The sequence below is a fragment of the Ovis aries genome, chromosome 5, assembly GCF_016772045.2.
Source record: "Ovis aries strain OAR_USU_Benz2616 breed Rambouillet chromosome 5, ARS-UI_Ramb_v3.0, whole genome shotgun sequence".
Lineage (NCBI taxonomy): Eukaryota > Metazoa > Chordata > Mammalia > Artiodactyla > Bovidae > Ovis > Ovis aries.
The window spans coordinates 69,131,175-69,148,457 of record NC_056058.1 but is presented as its reverse complement, the minus strand read 5'-3'; the positions used below and the strand labels follow the sequence as shown (position 1 = coordinate 69,148,457).

Sequence of the window (17,283 nt, the reverse complement as noted above, 5' to 3'; positions counted from 1 at the left end):
TAAGGCATTTTCTATTTCAATCATCTATAGGATAAATAACTGATGTGCTAATATTATTGGAAGAAGCTATTGCCATTTAAAAAATTAATGAATCACAACATAGAAAAAGCAAAATAGGAAGAGAAAGGGATTGAGGGGGTTTCCTTTTAGGTTTTTTGTTTTCAATTTCAGGGAAGAAGAATGCTCCTTATTTTGTTCCCCATCCTTTATTCTTTTAGCAAACCAGTGCCTTTTAGAGGCAGAAAAGACCTTAGAATCAATCTTGACACTACACAGATGGGAAACCAAGATCCAGAGGAGATGTGACTTTCTCAAGGTCATATACTAAATTGGAAGCAGCACTGAGAGTCGAGCAGAAGTTACCTTCTGCAAGGTATGCTCCTCCTCTCCGCAAATCTTTCCTCAGTGATTCTTTTCCAGGCAGGCTCTTCAGCTAGCAGAGCTTAGGAAAGTTCTTACACCCACACGTGTTGTATCCACACATGGATCCTTATCTTGTCCAAAAAATTCTGCAGTCTGGCTTTCTTTTTCCAGTTCCATGGGCACAGGCGGACAAATGCAGTGTTTTGTCCAAAGATGTTGGAGGAGGTAAGGGACCCAAGCCCTCACAGGTGACAGGCCCACCTAGGTAGCCCCAGCTAGGATTGGGGTCCTGGGGATCTGGACCAGGGCAGGCATTGCCTACGGCAGGAGGATTTACAACTGCTAAGGGTCAAAAGGAGACAAGCGGGATTTATGGGACAAGTCCAGGGGTCACTTTCAGCCGCAGGGTTAGATTAATGCAGCCCTTAAAGGCAGGAATAGCAAAGGCACAAACCCGGGCCAAGCCAGGGCCAGTACAGCCATTACCCATAGGGTCGGCAGGAGAGAGGGGCATACCTGAACGCGAAGGTAAACGAAAGTCAAGGGCCTACCTGTCACTGCATTCACAAACCACTCAAAGCTGCACAGGAGAAATGACCTTTAATGTCCAACTTTTGTTTCCAACCCCGCCGAAGTGACACCCTTCAGGGAAGTACAGGAGGGGCTTGAGAGGTAAGAAATCAGGAGACAGACAGCGCCCCGGCGCCTCCTGGGCGCACGCACACTCGCTCTGCCCCCCTCGCGGGCGGCCCCACACAAGCACACACGCAATACACGCACATCGTACAGACACACGCACGTGACCCCACAGTTAAATACATGTACAGAGGGACTCGTTTAGATATATACAGAGAGAGACGGAAATCCCGGCCGGCGTCGGGTCCCCCAGGCTCTCAGCATGCTCGGCCCAGCTCTCCGCGCTGTACCTGGCACCCATGCCCCTGCCAGAAAAGCAGCTGCCCCTCTTCCCGCCCCCCTCCCCCCGTTTCCCGGTGGGGCCCCGCGTCTACCGGGCACCGACACTCCCCTCCCCCCGCCGCCCGCCCTCCCCCCACGATGATGGGCTCCCCAGGGAAAGGAAGCGGTGCGCGGGGACCCTAAAACTGCCCGGGCGCCAGGGGCATGTTGCTTTTGAAGCCGGGCTGCCCGTTGGCCACGTCGGCTGCGGCCTCGTGGCCGGCGTCCCCGTCAGTCCCGGGGCTCTCGGGCTCGGCAAGGAGCTTGAAGGTGAAGAGCGGACCCGAGTCGCGGCGGCCGCGGCGGCCCGGGGGCTCGGGCGCGGGCAGGCTCAGGAGGGCGCCGGGCGCCTTCCACTCCGGGAAGGCGCACAGCTCGACGGGCGGCGGCGCGCCGCGGCCCAGGTAGCCGGGGCTCGGCGAGGCCGAGGGCAGGGTCCGCTGGCTGCCGCTCAGGCAGCTGCCGCTGTCGTCCAGCGAGTCCTTGCGCGACTGCGAGCGCTCCAGCGAGCCGCCGCGCGTCCACGGCCGGTAGGTGTAGCCGCAGCCGCCCAGGCGCCGCCGACGGCGGCGGCGGCGGCGGCCGCGGCACTGGCACCCGAGGATGCGCACGAAGGCGCGCTTGAACTCCTTGCTGGAGCACGGGTAGATGATGGGGTTGAGGCAGCTGTTGAAGTAGCCCAGCCAGAAGACCACCTTGAACACGGCGTCGGGGGCCTTCAGGGTGGAGAACAGGGAGCCTGCAAGGGGGAAGGGGTGGGGTGGGCACGGGCAGAAAGACAAACAATCGGTGAGCAATCAGACCCTCTCTTCCGCGTGATTTGCCCACAACTGTTAACCGGTGGTATTCCTGTCTCCTGCCTCCTTTGCCCAGGCCAGTTCCTCTGCCCGGAATACTGCCTTTCCATCTCAAAACACATGACTCCTACATGCTTTTTTAAAGTCCAACCTCCATCTCTTCACCTTCGCCCATAAAATCTTTCCTGATTTAGCTAAACAGGATTCAAACAACCGCATCTATAACGTTCTTAGGACAGCGCTTACCCTTTTCTTCGTGAATGAGAATAATAACCACACACAGCTCTTGTACAGCTGTTGGAACGGCACTGTGTTGGTTCTTCACCTATTTCATCCTTCACAGAATGCTACGAAATATGAGATGTGCTAAAGACCTAAAGGGGAAACCTTTATAAGGTAAAAGAAGACAAGGTAAACGACAGTCTTCGATGGAGAGGTGAAGAAAAACGACTTAACACTTCAAAAAGATAAACTATGGGGCAAGAGTCGCAGAAGATATTTACAATGTCTTAAGACTAAGGTCCATCTAGTTAAGGCTATGGTTTTTCCAGTAGTCATGTGTGGATGTGAGAGTTGGACTGTGAAGAAGGCTGAGCGCTGAAGAATTGATGCTTTTGAACTGTGGTGTTGGAGAAGACTCTTGAGAGTCCCTTGGACTGCAAGGAGATCCAACCCGTCCATTCTGAAGGAGATCAGCCCTGGGATTTCTTTGGAAGGAATGATGCTAAAGCTGAAACTCCCGTACTTTGGCCACCTCATGCGAAGAGTTGACTCATTGGAAAAGACTGTGATGCTGGGAGGGATTGGGGGCAGGAGGAGAAGGGGACGACAGAGGATGAGATGGCTGGATGGCATCACGGAGTCGATGGATGTGAATCTGAGTGAACTCCGGGAGTTGGTGATGGACAGGGAGGCCTGGCATGCTGCAATTCATGGGGTCGCAAAGAGTCGGACACGACTGAGTGACTGAACTGAACTGAAGACTGTCAAGAGATTGGTATTTAGAGTATATTAGGACTCCTGAAAGTCAACAAGAAAAAGCATTCCTAGTAGAAACGTGGGCAAAGAAAAGGAACAGGCAACTTACAAAATAGAAAACTTGAGGGCTAATGAGCATATGCCAAGGTGCTCAAAATATTAGGCAGTCAAATACAGTGAGAGCCACAAAGTGAGAGAACATATTTGTTACATTGGCAAAAATTAGAAAGCTTGATAGTGCCAAGTGCAGACAGGGGAGTGGAAACATGGGGAGTCTCCTGCTGGTGGCGGATACAGGCTGTGAAGACCTGATCCCATTAAGTATACAGATACCTCCTGACCCAGCAATTTTGCTCCAGGGCAGGGATCTGAAAGAATTTTCACACAGGTCATCAGGGGCCATGTGTGACTATGCTCAGGGTGATGATGTTTATGGTGTTTATGGTGACAGAGTTGGAAAACACTTGGGTGCCCCTCACTGGGAATTATGGAAAAGTAGAGTTTGGACATGCATAGCAGAGCAATTACGCAGTACCTAAGAGTCCAAATAGCAATATGGAAAGATCTCAAATACCTTGTTCTTTGTAACAACAACAACACAAAGTAGGAAACAGAATGAGCTTTATAACATAACATCTTTTAAGTAACACACCAAACGACCAAACTCATTTGCAAAAACACTTTCAAGTTAAAAAATACATATCAAATGCAAAATGGGTGTCTGTGGGTGAGGCAAGAGGGTAAGGGGAATAGGGGATAGGAAAAAAAGGAAATGAATCAATAAAATAAGAGAGATGCCAGACTTAGACCTATGATGATGGGGTGCTGATAACTGAGAAACATGACTAACTCACGTGTCTGAATCGAGGTCCAAAAGCATTTAATGCAAAATTAAGTTCAAAACTATTTCCATTTAAAATACAAGACAACTGAGACTTGGAGAGGTTAAATAACTTGCCCTAGGCCACATAACATGTTTGTAATATAGCTGGGAATTAAACTCAATTCTGTTTGAAGATGAAACATTTTTGTTTGTTTGTTTTGAATGCTCTTAATTTCCCTTTGTGGAAAAATGAGAAGCTATTAGAAAGCAAAAAGAAAAGAAGAAATATTTTAAAAGCACAAATAAACCAACAATGTAGAGATACCACATTTTGGTATATAAACTTCCAGATTTTTTTTCCTGTTGTATATACTATACATGTAAATACATACGTAAATGTTTGCATATGTACATGTAAATGTTGTAGATACATATACATATGTAAATGTTTTAAAAATGCAGTTATACTTCAGAGAACATTCTGTAACTTCAAACCATGTCCCTAAACCAGCCACTCCACCTGTAGCACAGTGACTTCCGTATTCCTGTCTAACCTCCCCTGTTACCCTGTGAGCTTCCTAAGAGCCTGGTCTTTGGGATCACCTTTTCATCCATTTGAAAGAAGAGCGTATGAGTGGGAGAAATCTTAGCAAATCTCGGACTCCAACTTCCTCACTTGATCCATGGAGACACTGAGACCCAGAAAGTGGCTGAAGATCCCACAGTTGTTGCATAGATGCCGTAAGAATCCCAACTTTGGATTGCACTTGAGTTTCCCCCCTGCAGTACTTGACCTTCTTGATTATTGAGCTCTGGCTTGTTGTTACAGGGAGCCTCCTGATTCTCTGCTTGGTGATAGAGGGATGGTGGCTGGCCAGGGTTCCTGCTGCAGGGTTAAGTCAGAGAGGGCTTAAACTTGGAAAGGTTATCCATACTTGTTGCATGCGCGCCAAGCTGCTTCAGTCGTGACTGACTCTCTGTGAGCCTATGGACTTGTAGCTCACCAGGCTCCTCTGTCCATACGATTCTCCAGGCAAGAACACTAGAGTGGGTTGCCATGCCATCCTCCAGGGGATCTTCCCCGACCCGGGGATCAAGCCCGAGTCGGCTACGTCTCCTACTTTGGCAGGCGGGTTCTTTACCACTAGTGCCATCTAGTGTTAACTATAAGTATGCTGACTTCTCAACTCTGGGTTAGGGCTAGGTGAGGCCAATGAGGGCGCCACCTCGTGGTCTGATTCGTGAAAAGGTCTGCACCGTTGGGTTTTTGTCCCAATGTTGGCATCACCGACTGGATGGATGTGAGATTGAGCAAGCTCTGGGAGTTGGTGATGGATAGGGAAGCCTAGGATGCTGCAGTCCATGGGATCGCAAAGAGTTGAACACGACTGAGCGACTGAACTGACTGTCCAGGATTATCCTTTGGTTAGAAGGCTCCAGTGGAAATGCAAATATGACGTGTGGACCTCAGATATGCAGATGACACCACCCTTATGGCAGAAAGTGAAGAGAAACTAAAAAGCCTCTTGATGAAAGTGAAAGAGGGGAGTGAAAAAGTTGGCCTAAAGCTCAACATTCAGAAAACGAAGATCATGGCATCTAGTCCCATCACTTCATGGGAGATAGATGGGGAAACAGTGGAAACAGTGTCAGAGTTTATTTTGGGGGGCTCCAAAATCACTGCAGATGGTGATTGCAGCCATGAAATTAAAAGACGCTTACTCCTTGGAAGGAAAGTTATGACTAACCTAGATAGCATATTCAAAAGCAGAGACATTACTTTGCCAACAAAGGTCAATCTAGTCAAGGCTATGGTTTTTCCAGTAGTCATGTATGGATGTGAGAGTTGGACTGTGAAGAAAGTTGAGCACCGAAGAATTGATGCTTTTGAACTGTGGTGTTGGAGAAGACTCTTGAGAGTCCCTTGGACTGCAAGGAGAGCCAACCAGTCCATTCTGAAGGAGATCAGTCCTAGGTGTTCTTTGGAAGGAGGGATGCTAAAGCCGAAACTCCAGTACTTTGGCCACCCGATGCGAAGAGTTGACTCATTGGAAAAGACTGTGATGCTGGGAGGGATTGCGGGCAGGAGGAGAAGGGGACAACAGAGGATGAGATGGCTGGATGGCATCACCAACTCGATGGACGTGAGTTTGAGTGAACTCCGGGAGTTGATGATGGACAGAGAGGCCTGGCGTGCTATGATTCATGGGGTCGCAAAGAGTTGGACACAACTGAGCGACTGAACTGAACTGAACTGGACACCTAGTATCCAAGATGGGGCGAGTTCTTCTGCCCATGCAGATGGTCTTGTTTCTGTCACAGAGTCTAAAGGGAATAGTTAAAATGGTCTTGACAAAAATGGGAAACTGGAGAATAAGTCTGGGAAGTGGAGAGAGGGAGCTAACAGTTGGAAACCTTGTGCATTATTCTGGAGGGTAAATGTTGGTGAGCATGTGCACAGGTAGGCACATCTTCCATGAGGACATGTTAAGGCCTGGGACTGAGCTAGGGGGAGGGCACAGACAACTGTGGCAAAGGCGGGGAGGGTCCAGAGCAGGAGAGCATCCTTGCTGAAAACAGACTTGCAACTCTGCTTGCCAACCCTGTTGAAGATGGTAGTAAAATGGCCTAAAGGGGGTGTATCCTGAAGGACCAGCTTTTAAAGGATACACGAATTACAATAATACTAATAGCTAATGTTCATCAGAACCATCAGTCACATTGTGTGTGATTTATGCACATCCTGCACTAACCCCTTTACCCCATTCACCTGTTTAATGATCACAATAGTCTCTAGATGAAGGGACTATAGTTGGTCCCATATTATGGATCAGGACACCAGCATATGAGTGATAGCTTTTTACATTTTTATACATTCTTTCATTTGTTCATTCATTCATTCCACAAATATGGAGCTCTGCTAAGTGTCAGGCATGAGGCCAACCTGTGGGGATACAATTAGGGGTGCTTCTGTCCTGTGGCAGTCCACAGGCTTCTGAGGAGGCAGTTCATTGCACCGGAACACACACAGCATTGTGATAGGGGCATAGATGCCATTCTCTCCTTCTGTGCCATACGGCATTTCTCCCTAGGTTCTTCTTCACCTGCATCACACTGAAAGCACCTTGTTAGGGATAAAGATGGGCTGGAAGTTTTTATTTTTTCACAAAGCACTCTCCAAGGACCAGTGGGCTGAGATGTGCTCAGCCAAAGGGAAGGGGGATGATGTTGATTTTCTTATGGCGTTCACTTACAGCCACAATTTGAGCTTGGGCTCCCTGAGATGCCTGTTCCTCTGAGAAGAAGGTCATTCTTTGCCTTTAGCCAATTTAGGCAATGTGGCCTGGTGAATTGAGCTCAGAGTTTGGGATCACAGAGGCCTGGTTTTGCATGCCTTTTTTTGGAGTATTGGCTGTTTGACTTTTGAAAAGTTAATTGGCTCTCTCAGGCTAAATTTTCTTATCCATAAATTGGGGATAACATCTGCTTCATAGGATTATTCTGAATACATGAAAATATCCATGTGAAAATACTTGATATGGGGTCTGGCACCTTGAAAATTGATAAATGGTGGCCATTTTCCAAATATACATTATATCCTGGCCCATTCATTGCCATCCTCCAGGAACTCTGCTGATTAACCCTACCCGACTCAGAGTGACTCCTTTATTCTGTACCCCTCAGAACATATACAATCAGATCTTATTCTGTTATTTTATTGTTTGTCTGTTAATGTTGCTGAGCCATCCCAGGGCTGACTAAGTCCTTGTTTACCACCCAGACTGTAAACTCCTTCTGGGCAGAAACCATATCTTTATCTCTTTTCCATTCCAGGAAAAGAATATTTTTATTACATTTTATTAATATTTTATATTTTTATTATAAAAGTGACACAATGGAGAATGAATAGGGGGAGCGCAGAGAATTTTTAGGGCAGTGAAATTTTTGGTATGATACTATAGTGGTTGATATATGTCAAACCCATAAACTGTACAACACTAAGATTGATCCCTAATGTAAACTGTGGACTTTGGGTGATTATGTGTCAATATAGGTTCACCACAGTACCTTCCTGTCAATTTGGACGTGAACCTAGAACTGCTCTAAAAAATTAAGACTATTAAAAAAACCTCACATCCTTAAAAAGAGGGTTTCCCCGGTGGCTCAGATGGTACAGAATCTGCCTGCAATGCAGGAGACCCAGGTTCGATTCTGGGGTCAGGAAGATCCCCTGGAGAAGGGAATGGTAACCCACTCCAGTATTCTTGCTTGGGAAATCCCATGGACAGAGGAGATTGGTGGGCTATAGTCCAGAGGCCCCAAAGAGTTGGACACGACTGAGCGACCCACACACAATACACATATCTTCACAAAGCTAAAAATAGAGTTTCCATATGATTCAGCAATCCTATTTCTAGGCACATATCTGGAAAAGATGAAAACTCTAATTCAAAAAGATACCTGCACTCCAATGTTCACAGCAGCACTGTTTACAATAGTCAAGACATGGAAGCAACTCAAGTGTCCATCACCAGATGAATGGATGAAGAAAATGTGGCGGGCACACACGCACTTGCACACACACACACACACACACACAGAGGAATATTGCTCAGTCACTAAAAAAATGAAATGATGCCATTTGCAGCAACATGGATGGACCTAGAGACGGTCATATTCAGTGAAATAAGTCAAAATGAGAAAGACGAACACCGGATGGTGTCACTTGCATGTGGAATCTAAAATATGACACAAATGGGACTTTGTTGGTGACACGGTGGTTAAGACTCTGCACTGTGAATGCAGCGGGCCCGGGTCTGACCACAGGTTAGGGAGTTGGATCCCACGTGCTGCAACTAAAGCGCCTGCATGCCACAACTAAGACCCAGAGCAGCCAAATAAAGTGATAACACAAATGAGCTTATTTACCAAACAGACTCACAGACACAGAAAACAAACTTACAGTTACTAGATGGGAAGCAGGGCAGGGATGCGTTGGGCGTAGGGGACTTACAGATCCACACTACCATACATAAAATAAATAAACAACAAGGATTTACTGTATAGCACAGGGAACTATCTTCAATAGATTGTAATAAACTATATGTAACAGAATTGAAAAAGAATATATATCTATATTATATATGTAGATATAAACAAATCACCTTGTTGTATACCTGAAAGCAACAAATATTATAAATTACTTAAACTTCTACTAAAAAAATCTGTCATATTTCAAAAGTGACACCTGCTAAATTACACACTACAAAAAAATCTATGGCAGAGCCTGGTGGGCTCTTGTTTATGGGGTCGCACAGAGTCGGACACGACTGAAGCGACTTAGCAGCAGCAGCATAGAGTGAAAATTTTTTCTCAAGTAGATAGGACCAGAGTTAACAGTTCTGTTTTTATCCTTTCAGATGGATTTTTAAAATGGGGTCATACACATACCTTTCCCCAAATTTATTTCTTCACTTAGAATATATAAAAGACATTTCCTCATGTCATAACCTTACATCCTGCTATCTGGATATATAGTAGTTCACTTAACTCTTTCCTGATAGTAGTCAAATAGGTAATTTTCAATTTCGGGCTATCACAAACTGCAGTAATGAAAAGCCTTGTGCATCTTGTGTTTTTGCTCACTTGAGGGTTTCTGCAGGATAACATTCTTCATGAGGAATCACTGGGTAGGTTCCCCATTTAACTCCTGACAGCTAGCCAAACCGCCTTCTGACTGGCTGTATCAATTTACTATCCCATTGACTGTGTAATGAGTGTGATATTTTCCCCACATCTCCACAACTTTGTGGTGTGGTCAGTTTTGAATCCTCGTGTATCTGGGAGCTGAATAATGACCTTGCCCACCATCTTGTTCCATTTGCATTTTCCTTTATTTTGTCCTCCAGCAGACCAGAATGGCTCTCCCACCTTGAGCAAGCCCTCAGTGATTTCTGGCCCTTTTCTCATTAGATTCTGACTCTTGGGATGGAATCCTGGTTCTCTCACCAGACCCATGACCTTGGGCAAGCTTCATACTATCCCTAAGCTTCTTCAGTTTCCTCATCAGTAAAATGGGTCTAATAAGAGTATCACCTTCCCTGGGTTGTTTTGAGGATTAAACAAGATAAAACATGTAAAGCTCTTATTAGCATGCTGGGTGCCAGGTTCCTGCCACCTAAATCAACTCTGCATTAATGCTAATTAACCAAATGGTAATTATTCCTATAAACCACTCATTGGGCTAGAAATCTAATTACAGGAAATCGATGTTTGTTAACTTGATGTATCATTTTGGGTCAGTTGCTTTCCCTTTCTGGGCCTCAGTTTCCCTCCTTGAAAAATGTATTTATTTATTTTACTGAAATAGAGTTGATGGACAATATTATGTTCGTTTCAGGTTCAGTACCTAATCACTTGACGTAGTTTCCCTCCTTTAGTTGAGTGGTTTGATCCAAGTCCTGTCCAGCCGTATCATTCACAGTCTCTATGCCCATCCCTGCTTCTCCAGACCCACCACAGAGGGGCAGTGCGGGTCAGGGACTGGACTGCCACGCGCCTCGGATTCCACACATATTTCAGCCCCTTCCTTCCTCTCTCTCCTGCCAGCAGCACAGTAGCCATCGGGATTAGGGGCTCTGTGTGCAACACCAGCATGCCCTGGTGGGAGCCAAGAGCCCTCATTAATTAGGGAAGGTGCCAAGCCTCCTCGGGCATGAAAGCATGTTGGTGACAGGAATCCTTTTTTCTCTGGGCACAAAAACAGACCTTTGGGCGCCAGTGAAGATGCCAAGGGGCTTCCCTGATGGCTCAGTGGATAAAGAATCTGCCTGCAATGTGGGAGACACAGGAGACGTAGGTTCTAGCCCTGGGTCATTTGGAAAATCCCCTGGAGAAGCAAAGGGCAACCCACTCCAGTATTCTTTCTTGGAAAAGCCCTTGGGCAGAGGAACTGGTAGGCTATAGTCCATGGGGTTGCAAAGAGTCAGCCACAACTGAGCAACGAGCATGAAGATGCTAAAAGAGGGGGCACATATCAATGGGAAATGTAGGTTCCTGGAAGCCTGCTCTCTCTGCTGGAAGTAAGGCTGGTGTCTGCTCTTTGCCAGGGTTACCAGCTTTCAATGCATGTCCTTGAGCCTGGCTCCACATCTCCTGCCCATGAAATGTTCCCATGTGCCTTAGCCTTGAGTCTTAGCATCATGGCTTGGCATAACTGAGAAACCTTCTTCCTTAAGGGAAGGTCAGTTAGGGTGAGTGACTTTTACAAGGTCACTTGGCTGGTGAATGGCAGTACGAGAGCCAGAACCTGTTCAAGTGTCCTTCACTTGATCCAAAACAACATTTATCGAGACAGTGGAGCTCAGTGATTAAGGACCTGTTCAGCTAACACAGGCAGGTGCACCTGGGTTCAAGACCCTGACTTCTTAGCTGAGTGAACTTGGAGAAGCTGCTTGAGTTCTGTTTCTTGGGAAACAGGAATGGTGATAATTCTTTTCTGAATGGATGAGTTGAGCTTAGGCTTGGTAAATGCTTGGCATGTTAAAAGTACTCAATAAGTACAGCTATTTGACTGCTGCAAACACAATTACTGTTACTATTGCCAATGCTGCTGTTGCTGCCAGTACTACTGCTATCAAGATGAAGGGAATGGAGAAGAAGACGAGATCTCCTGTGTAGAGCAGGTGTCAGGACTCTCACCCTGCTGCTCTTCCCAGCACAGGCCCAGGGATAGGGCTCCAGGTGGTTCTGGAACTTGATGAAACTGTGTGTGATATTCATGCAATTTTCTGGGGGAGAATCCTTAGCTATCGTGGGCTTGATGGGGTCAGCAGCCCTCAAAGGTTTAAGCCTCACCCATCTCAAGTCTAGAGCTTCCTAAGCATCAGTCACTCTACTCCTTGGACCACCCATTACTTAATGTTTTTCTCTAAATCAACTCACTTTTGGTATCTAAAATTTTTTTTTTAAAGAAAGCTTTTTAGTACTGTTTAAAAATCTGCATTATTTGCTATAAGCAATGCAATGGCAGAGAAAAAGAAGATGAAGACAAAATGTTATTAGTAGCTCTGGATGGCTCCATAGTGTAGTGTGTCTGAGCCTCCTCTCTCTTTTTCAAAGAGGGAGATTAGCTCGGGTTGAGGGGTGTTGAAGACTTGCTGGCCTTAAACTGAGGGGCATTCATTCCTCTTTGAGGACCTGAAGGATTGAAAGAGAAGTGAACAGGGAATATTTCCTCACTAGAGAACCCAGCCCCTGGCACATAATAGTGCTAAATAAGTATTTGTTCACTGATTGACTGACTGACTATGTGAGTCAGTTTTTTGGTGCCATCTCTGGCTCGCATCTCAAGCCATCTTGCACATCACTCAGATCTGTAGTCATTTTGAGCAGTGTGGGCACAGCTCTGGGAAACCACTTGCAGGAGGCCCCGTGGCTCCATTAGGGTGCCTCTTGCTAGTCTCTTACTGAGGTTTTTTAAAGAGATCAAATGAGACAACACTTCTGAAAGGGCTGGGAGGGGTTGAAAGCTTCACATCTGGGTGGGGCAAGTAAGAGGTAGAACTTGAGAGGAAAGGGATAAAGCAGCAAGCAGATGGTGCAGTGAGCCCACTCATATCACATGGGCTTTGCCTGCTGAAGGGTGACTTAGAGGGATGAAGTACAAGGTTCCAAAAGCTAAAGTGAAGCAGGATCAGCACAAGGAGAAGTTCTTCTTGGCTGGACCATGGTCCGGGTGGGTCATCCTTAAAGTGCTATTCAAGAATCTGAACAGTGAATCCCCACTCTTCAAAACCACAAGGTTTGTTTCTGGAATAGTAGCTCCTATGAAGATACCCTGGGGAAGGAAATGGCAACCCACTCTAGCATTCTGCCTGGGAAATCCCAGGGACAGAGGAGCCTGATGGGCTACAGGCCATGGGGTCACAAAGGAGTTGGACGTGACAGAGGGACTAAACAACAACAACAACAAATTCTGTGTCAGTCACTGGCCACACGCCTAACCATCTTTACACTCTTTTTAACTTCGTCACCCAGCTCTGTTGCTAGGACAGCTCAGCGTGACTGCACCCTGTCTGGCTCTAGGGGGCGCCATTCTGCCCACTTGGACTCCTTGGTGTCTGAGGGTCCAACCTAAGGGCACTCACTGGAGGCCACGACTATTACACTTGAGGGGACGGAACTAGCTCCAAGTCACAGAGCTAATGGGGGCAGAGTTTGAATATGAGTCCAGGAAGCCCTTACAGAGGCTGTTAATCACTTTCAATACAATTCATGGGGAAACAAAATACACATGCTGATGTGTAAAAAGGCCTGGAAAAATAGACATGAAAGGAGACATCAACTGTGTTTATCCTTTGGTGTTGAAATTATGGGTGAATTTTTATTTTCTGGGCATTTTGCTGTTTTCTAACATTTTCTCCATAAACATGAATTACTTTTGTAATTGGGAAAAATCCAATGAATATTACTTAAAAGACGAAAAAATGAACCAAAAGACACTTTTTTAATGTTCCATTTAAATATAATCCACATGACAGTTCTTTGAGCAAAGTGGGATTATCCATACTTTTCAGATGAAGAAATAGAGCTGTAACTAGAAGGCAGCGCTTGTTCAAGGCTCTCTACAGGTAAGGTGGGGAGGGGGGTTGAAATGAGACCTTTTGTTGTTAAGCCCAGCAGCCTCCTTTGTTAGTTCCTGATGTGTCTGTGGTCCCCTGATGTACCTTATTCTTTTACTATGAACCCTGTAATATTCCTTCATTAAATACTGGTTGAAGGAATGACCAGCGGGTGGGGATTGCACCAAGGCATAGACAGATGCAGAGCATCATTTGTCTGGTCCCCCCAGGGCTAGGTGGTTTGTAACATCCTTCTGAGTTCTGACAATCTGGGTCTCTAGGATTATAAATTTGATTTGACTTATTTCACAGTCAGCATCACACAAGCAGATGACCTCAAGGGAGCCAGTGGGTGGTAAAACCATTTTGATCAGCTTGTAAATAGAGTGGAACTCCCTTTCAATGGGGCTGTTATTAGGAGCATTTGGCTACACCTTCAGCCAAGCCAAGTCTTCCCAGTGCAAACAGTTTGCCCAATAAAAACAAAACAAAACAAAAAATGTCAAATACTAGTTACTAATTCTTTCAGCATTGAGAAGGAGGTTTCCTTGGATTTGGAAATTCCCTTTGAGGTTTTTCCATTTTCATTTGCCACTTAACCCTGGAAAGAGATCACAAAATTGTCCAACAAATACAATATCCTCAGGGCCAAACAGACCCATGTTAAGTTTTAAAGCAAATGCTGAAAACAATGATAATCACCAGAGCCACCATTTATAATGAAATAAGAACCAGTTATTAGGTACTATGCTTACATTCTTTCATCCAATCCTTCCAGAAGCATTGCTATTATTATATTTCACTCTATGGATGAGGAAACTGAGGTTTAAGAGATCAATGAAGTCACATGTCTAGTAAGAGGTAGAGTTAAGATTAAAATCTAACTCTAAAGTCTGGGTTCTTACTCATTGCTTAATAATAAGAAAAGCTTCTATTCATTTCTTTAAGCACTAGGCATTTCCCCCTCAACTGGAACAATCTTTCTCTTCACTAAACTGTCACAGTATTTTATCTGAAGCTAAAATATGGCATTTATTACTCTCTATCTTGAATTACAGTTGCTTAGGGCTATGCCTCATCTAAGATTAGACTGTGAGCTTCTAGAAAAGAGAGTTCATGTCTGATTCTTCTCTTTCTACTCAGGGCCTCGCACAGTGCCTGACACAGAATAGTCACTCAGTCAGCATGTGTTGCAAGGATAATAATTAGTAATAAAGACAGCAAGCCAAAATACGTTAGCCCTTGGCGACTCAAGGTGAGGTTCATGGATAAACAACATCAACATCACCTGAGTGCTTGCTAGAAATGCAGAATCTCAATGATCCAGTGAATCTGCTATTTAACAAGATCCTGAGATGAGAAGCATTGCCTTAGTCCACATTACAATTTTATTCTAAAACTTGTTTTCCTGGGTATCTTGGAATTTATGGATGAGCAAAGGCTGGGCCGAAAGCCACCTCAACATGGGACTGACTTCCTTGTCCCAAGCCCTCCAGTGGCTCCTGTAGTTTATAGGAGAAATCTCAAACTGTTTAGGTTGGAATTTAAGACCTGTTCAACCCGGCTGCAATGGACTGATTCTTCGCAACGTAAGAGTTGACTTTTCTTGCTCTTTTCCTTTCATCTACTCTGTCCACTGATCTGAAATGTTGGTTCCTTTCCCCTCCTCCTCTCCATCCCTTCTAGGCCTGGCTCAAATTCCTCCTTCTCATAACCTCAGCCCACAATGCCCAGCTTCCTCTGAAATGTGAAAATAGAAGGAAGGAGCAGGCTGTGAAGACCTGCTCAGATCCAGGTAACTGACACAGCTTAGCTAATTTCGCTCTCACAGTGAGGCAGGAGGGAGAAGTGGGGTCTGTAATTAACTTAATTTAGAGATGAGGAAATCACGTCTTCATGTGTATGGAACTCACTCAATGTTACACAGCTATTAAACTGAAGAGCTGGGATTCAAACCCAACCCTGCTTGAGCTTCCCTGGTGGTTCAGACAGTAAAGAATCTGCCTACAATGCAGGAGTCTCGGGTGTGATCCCTGGGTTGGGAAGATCCCCTGGAGAAGGTAATGGCAACCCACTCCAGTATTTTTGCCTGGAGAATCCCATGGACAGAGGAGCCTGGAGGGCTACAGTCCCTGGGGGTCGCAAAGAGTCGGACACGACTGAATGACTAACACTTCACTTCATTGCCGGTCCCAAAGCTGGGCATTTTTCATAACAGACAATACAGCCTCTGAACTCTTAAAACACTTCTAAGTTGGGGGAAGACCAGAATTATTTACTTTCTATTTGTAATGGTGTCTTTATCTGGCCATTAAAACACAGAAACCAAGAATTTTGTGGCACTGTACCTCAGTGGTTCTTAACCTGAGTATTCTGGTTATGCAAGTAATTTAGCACTGCATAATTTCAGGAGTTCACAGACTCACTGAATCCCATCCATCGGTGCCCAGGAGATGCAGTCACCAGATTAAAAGTCTCTGCTATTCTCTCCACAGAATTCTATCACAACAGCTGCTGAACTTATTTATCTAAGAGTCTGTCTCCCTTGTTCACAAGCTCCTCAAGGCCAGGGTCAATCTTCCTCGTCTTGTTTTTCTAGCACCAAACACAGAGCTTGGGTTATAGTGAATGCATAAAACTATTTGTTGAGCACATAACCTCCTCTTCACATGCCTAACCCAGTATCTATGTGATTTATGGTAGGTGTGGGGTGATTTTCTTGCTTATAATGTGCTTCCTTCCTCTTCTCTATTTGTTTAAATGGTAACCTCAGGGACTTCGCTGGTGGTCCAGCGGTTAAGAATTCACCTTCCAATGCTGAGGACATGGGTTTGATCCCTGGTCAGGGAACTAAGAGCCAACACGCCATTAGGCAACAGAGCCCATGCACTGTAGAGTCTGTGCACCAGGCCTATTGAGCCTGCACACTCTGGAGAGAAGCCAATGTGCTGCAACCAAGATCTGCCGCCCCCAAACAGAGAACTATTTTTCAAAAGGTGACCACAGGCCAAGGCCCAGTTCAGTTTTTGTCCTCTTCCTGAAATCTTTCCTGACTGCTCCAGGCATCTTCTCCTGTATTTTCCATCAAAACACAGGCCATGTCACATAGATCAATACGGAATGTCATTCTTAAGTGCCATTTGTCTCTTTAGACAGCATCAAAGCTGTTTGAAGATGGAGTCTGTCCTGTATTTCTAGCACAGGACTGGGGATCAGGTCAGGGACATCAATTGCCACTGGTTAATTGATGGACCCATTCCCACTTCAAAGAGGGAAGCTATCTCTTGGCTTAGGCCAGAGTTGGGAGCAGATGGGATGGAGTGGTTTCTGTGGCACTTAAGGGTCTATCTTTGATGCCAAACTGAGTGTGTTCCACACTTTGACCTTAATGGCAAATTCCCAATAGAACCCTTTTGAAACTGAGCTTTGATGGGATCTATGTGAAGGAAGCCATACGACTTCATGAATGGACATCAAAGGAAGACATGTGAAGGGAGAGACGTAGCTTGCTTCAGTATGTTGCTGTTGTTCTGTTGTTAAGTCATGCCCAACTGAGACCCCATGGACTGCAACACACCAGGCTTCCCTATCCTTCACTATCTCCTGGAGTTTGCTCAGACCTGTGTCCACTGAACTGATGATGCCACCCAACCATCTTGTCTTCTGTTGCGCCTTCTCCTCATGCCCTCAATCTTTCCTGGCATCATGGTCTTTTCTAATGAGTATAGAAAGTCTCTATCCA

At 45.6% G+C, this 17,283-nt stretch overlaps 1 protein-coding gene across 1 annotated transcript in view; it reads right to left on the bottom strand.

Moving 5' to 3' along the window:
* Positions 1-1,398: 1,398 nt before the first annotated feature.
* The window catches only part of ADRA1B (adrenoceptor alpha 1B), a 60,930-nt gene continuing 45,045 nt past the window's right edge, over positions 1,399-17,283 (bottom strand). Inside the window, exon 2 of the mRNA XM_015096166.4 lies at positions 1,399-2,059. Within this exon, the coding sequence (XP_014951652.2) occupies positions 1,461-2,059 (599 nt within the window). The 3' untranslated portion in view covers positions 1,399-1,460. The remainder of the gene's footprint in view (positions 2,060-17,283) is intronic.